Below are 5,063 nucleotides of genomic sequence, written 5' to 3'. Positions count from 1 at the left end.
TAAATATTGCAAGCCTTTTATTATTTTAATATTGCTGATCATGGCTTACAGTTTAAGAAAACTCAAATATCCTATCTCAAAAAATTAGAATATTCTGGGAATCTTAATCTTAAACTGTAAGCCATAATCAGCAATATTAAAATAATAAAAGGATTGCAATATTTCAGTTGATTTGTAATGAATCCAGAATGTATGACATTTTTGTTTTTTTAATTGCATTACAGAAAATAAAGAACTTTATCACAATATTCTAATTTTCTGAGTCAGTCTATACAGTATATACGTAGACGCTGCATCGAGTTTAAATTTTTTAAATAACAAAATAACATATTTGAACCATTTTTCAGCCAATAAAATAACATTTGAACCATTTTTCAGCCAATAAAATAACTGAAAAAATCTGAAAAATGGTTCAAATATGTTATTTTGTTACTTGAACATTTTTAAATATGTTTATGTAAAATATGCTTTGTTGATTAGAAAATATGTTTCTCTATTTTTCTTATTTTTGTGAGGGGGGATATATATTGTTTTTCGGCACTACCTTGTTCTCTCTGATATAACATGAATTACTCGAATGTGGGATCAATAAAGTTCTTATTTTTGCCATCTGAGAAAATTCAATATCTTATATCTGGTGCCTAACTGTTTCCCAAGTATATTAGTGCGTGTGTGAATGAATAAATGAGACGTAAAACGTAAATTTCTTTGTAGAAAGGCGCTTTATGAAAATAAGTCCATTTGCTTGTATTAGTTTACAGCGGAGTCTTGCCACATCCAATATGGCGGCGACGTTGACGTACGTGCTCAGCGCTCGACTCAGGTGAGCGTTTCCACTCACCGCGCATGCGCGGCTCAGTCCACACGCCTCGCGTAATAAAGTAGTGCGCCAACAACACACGCGAAGCCACCAACAGCAACAATGGAGGTCCAGCAGCAGCAGCAGCAGCTCAAGTTGGCTATGCTCGGCTTTTGTTATTTAGCGTATAAACTCAACACCAGGATGTTTGAGAGAAGATTGCGAGCGGCGAAAAGAAACTCAGCCGAAAAGAGGAGAAGGCTCCTGGCGTGGGTGCTGAGGCGGAGGGAGAGGAGCACCTGGAGGAGGAGACAGAGACGCCGGCGCCAGCAGGTAAACTGCTCTAGCTGCTCCAAGCAGCTCCAAGCAGCCATGTGTATGCTGTAGTTGCAGCATATGTTAACTAACTCGTACAAGATTGTTTTTATTACGGAAGTATGGAGGTAGATTTGTGACCATAACTTGCTTGTCAGAAAGACGTGGTTGGTGTAGACACCTGTCACTCAAACATGCCTGACCAATGGGGAAGCTCCGCCCACTGCGGGATGTTTGTGTCAAAATGATTCAATCAAAAAAGACTTCAAAACTCTTTTCACTTCAATAAAAAAAAAAAATTTCAAATCGAAAAAAATATTTTCAATCCAAAAAAAAAAAGTGTTCAAATGCAATTTTTTGGGGTCTCAAATATTTTTTTGTGCATTCACACACTTTTTTTCTTTGATTGAAAAAGTTTTTTTTTATTGAAGTGATTTCTTTTTTCATTGAAAATATTTTTTTTCCTTTTTGAAGCAACTTCTTTTTTGATAAAGACACAAATGTCCTACCCATAATATGGCCCAAACAAAAAAAAACACTACTGTACTACTACTACTACAGATCAAAGAAAAACAGTGTTCAAATGCATTTTTTTGAGTCTTAAATATTTTTTTGCATTCAAACACTTTTTTTCTCCGATTGAAATTTTTTTTTTGATTGAAGTGAGTTTTTTTTAATTGAAAATATATTTTTTTATTGAAGCAATCTTTTTTTTGATTGAATAATTAAGACACAAATTTACCTCCATACGGAAGCGTATTGCATTCACTTGAGAAAAAAAAATCTGCTCTGTTTTCCTGAATTCTGAGATCATTATCCCGTTACTTCAGAAAAACAGAGCAGATTTTTTTTTCATTAAAACTTTTCTCTGAATTCTGAGATAATTAACTTGTTAATTCAGAAAAACATAGCAGAATTTTTTTTTCTCAAGTGAACGCAATACGCTTCCGTATTTTATTGTGCACTTCGAGAAAAAAGTCAAAATGTCGAGATTAATGTTGAAATACAATTTCAAGAATAACGTCGAAATTTTACCTTTTTTTTTCTCAACATTTCGACTTTTTTCTCGAAAAAGAAATTCAGCCCTCTGAGCCATGTCTTTATCTTCCCATTCTCTAACCTCATTCTCTATGCGGGATTCTGAGTGGGCGGGGCTATGATAATTTTGTTTGCTTTTACACAATCTGTCTGTGTAAAGTATATTATGTTGTAATACTGTTGTATTACTTTTTGACGTCATAGTGATATGGTGTAATTTATCTGTACCATGTTTTGTTTTTCTTGTTTAGATCCTTGCCCTCTTTTGGAAGCGGCGCCGGCGACCGGTGGCCTGGGCCTTCAGCAGGGCCAGCGACTGGTGGGACGTGACCGTCCCGGGATTCACGCACACGCAGTGGCTGCACCATTTCCGAATGTCCGAGGGAACGTTTTCCTACCTCTGTGAACGGCTGCGTCCAGCCATGGAGAAGCAAGACACCAGTTTCCGAGCCTGCGTGCCGCTGAGGAAGAGAGTTGCCATTGCGCTGTGGAAGCTGGCCACCAACAGTGAATACAGAAGAATCAGCGATCTCTTCGGTGTCAGTATCACCTTAGTGTGCCGGTGTGTGCAGGACTTCAGTAAGGCCGTGTGCACAATGTTACTTCCTGAAGTGATTCGTTTTCCGGACCAGGAAAAGCTGCAAGAGCTGGCCGACCACTTTGAGAACAGGTGGGGTCTTCCTCAGTGTGTCGGTGCCATCGATGCCTCACTCGTACCAATAATAGCGCCACGCCAAGACCCCACCGACTACGTGAACGGAAACGGTGGGCATTCCCTCGTCCTGCAGGGAGTGGTGGACAGAGCAGGACTGTTCTGGAGTGTGACTGCAGGAACGCCCGTGAGTTTCCATGACACTCAGCTTCTGCGATCGTCCCCGTTGTGGGACTGGGTTGGGCGGGGAGGCCTGCACCCTGCGTGCACTAAGGAGATCGGGGGGGTGGGGGTTGGCTACTACGTGCTGGGGGGCTCCCCCTACCCGTTACAGAACTGGCTCATGACACCATTTCCTGAGAACAGACTGACAGCAGAACAACAAACCTACAACAGGAAAACCTCCGGGGCCCGGGCCGTAGCTGCAGACGCCTTCAGGAGACTCAAGGGGAGGTGGAAGTGTCTGCTGAAGAGGAACGGCAGTGACGTTGAACTGGTCAAATCCATGGTCCTTACTTGCTGTGCTCTTCACAATCTCTGTGACAGTCGTGGAGAAGACTACCAGCAGGAATGGGACACGTCTGAAGACGAGCCGGGACTGCTAACAGCACGGGACGTTGAAGAAGACGGGAGGGAAGTACGTGACGGGCTGATGCGGCATCTCAACACTGAATAACCCAGAACTTTTTCTTTTTGCATGTAAAATTAAGCCGACTAAAAGATTTGAAATTGTGATACTTTTTTTAATAAATTTCTTTTAATAAATTCTGGTTCCTTCCTGATCTCCTTGCAAGTATTTTACCCTGAATTTGAAATAACTCAGCAGAAGTGTTGCTTCAACAGAGCACTGAGGTCTTTAACTTGTTGAACCAAGCAAGGTGAGGCAGTGTTCAGTTATTCTGCTCCTCACCGGTGGAACAAACTTCCTGTAGACCTGAGGTCTGCTCCAACTGTAGATCCTTTAAATCAGGATAAAAACATTATTGTTTACTCAAGCGTACTCTTAAATTAACCTTACCTGCTGTACTCTACTGCCCTTATTTTTAATAGCTTGTTCTTTTTATTATTTTACTTCTTTTCTTATTCTTACCTATTTGTTATTATGTCCTGTCGCTTTTAATGTCAATGTAAAGCACTTTGAATTACCTTGTGTTGAATTGTGCTATATAAATAAATTTGCCTTGCCTTGTATGATGAAACTGAAATGGCTGTAACAAAATATTTATGTAATTCGAAGTCCTATTTCTACGGAAGAGTATTAGGGCCAGGCAGGAGAAAAATAAAAATATTTTAGAGGAAGATATTTTTTTCATTATGCACTTCGAGAAAAAAGTCAATGTTGAGATTAATGTTGAAGTACAATTTCGAGTAAAAAGTCAAAATGTATTTCCACTTTATTCACGAAATTTCCACTTTATTCTTGAAATTGTATTTCAACATTAATCTCGACATTTCGACTTTTTCCTCGAAGTGCACAATAAAAAACAATCTTCCCCTGTCAAATAATTTTTCTCCTGCATGGCCCTCTTCTGTATATTTCAGCAACAACCAAGGTAACAATCTTAGTTTAGAGTCCGAAGTTACATATTTGCATTATAAATAACCACCAATATACTGATGAAATGTACTTGAAATAAGAAATGCACAAAAAAATGTACTAGTTGAACTTTTTTTTTTTAAACAAAACAAAACAAAACAAATAGGAGCAAAACCAACTAAAATGTTTTTCCAAGGTGTCTGAGAGGCAGTACTGCCTATGCGGAGGCCTGGGGTCCCAGCTGCCTCCCAGTGCTGGAACCAGCCGCCCCAGGACCCCGCAGAAGTTCTGGCTGAAGCTGCCAACTGCTCCGTCTGCTGCCGGGTCATTTCTGCCTCCTCTCTCCTCGCCATCCTGACGCAGCGCCTGGAACTGCTGCTTAGAAAGGTTGTCCATTTTTTCCAGCTGCCTTTCATCCGCAGACCGCATCTCCTCCATGACTGCGGGGCTTATGGGCCCACCCTGATTGACGGACATCTTTTTTTTCTTTCTTTTTAATTATTTTGATTATTGGAAGTAACATTTGAATTCAAAATTAAACTGTTTCTTTTTATGAAAATAAATCTTGTGAAGTGTGGACCAAACACTTTTCCACTAGTACCTACTCGACTCAACTCGGTCTGGTTTCTTTTCCATAACAATTCAGCATCTGGATCAGAAGTAGGAGGTTGGAGAAGCTGCTGTGACGTATTTGATTGTGTATCTAAAGGAAGAAGACAACA

The 5,063-nt window shown here is 40.0% G+C and overlaps 1 protein-coding gene across 1 annotated transcript; it reads left to right on the top strand.

Annotated features, from left to right (window-relative positions):
* Positions 1 to 922: 922 nt before the first annotated feature.
* Positions 923 to 3,480, top strand: LOC133462831 (uncharacterized). The gene is made up of 2 exons (XM_061744282.1): positions 923 to 1,132; positions 2,404 to 3,480. The coding sequence occupies exons 1-2, from the start codon at positions 923 to 925 to the stop codon at positions 3,478 to 3,480; spliced, it is 1,287 nt and encodes a 428-aa protein (XP_061600266.1).
* The last annotated feature ends 1,583 nt before the right edge of the window (positions 3,481 to 5,063 follow it).

The sequence above is a fragment of the Cololabis saira genome, chromosome 16 (assembly GCF_033807715.1).
Source record: "Cololabis saira isolate AMF1-May2022 chromosome 16, fColSai1.1, whole genome shotgun sequence".
Lineage (NCBI taxonomy): Eukaryota > Metazoa > Chordata > Actinopteri > Beloniformes > Belonidae > Cololabis > Cololabis saira.
This window is presented reverse-complemented; position numbering and strand designations above follow the sequence as displayed.

Excerpts from the sequence above, each read along its gene's own strand:
- LOC133462831 (XM_061744282.1), top strand. The coding sequence starts at position 923 with ATGGAGGTCCAGCAGCAGCAGCAGCAGCTCAAGTTGGCTATGCTCGGC. Across the intron at positions 1,133-2,403 it reads AGAGACGCCGGCGCCAGCAG|ATCCTTGCCCTCTTTTGGAA; the intron begins GTAAACTGCTCT and ends TTTCTTGTTTAG.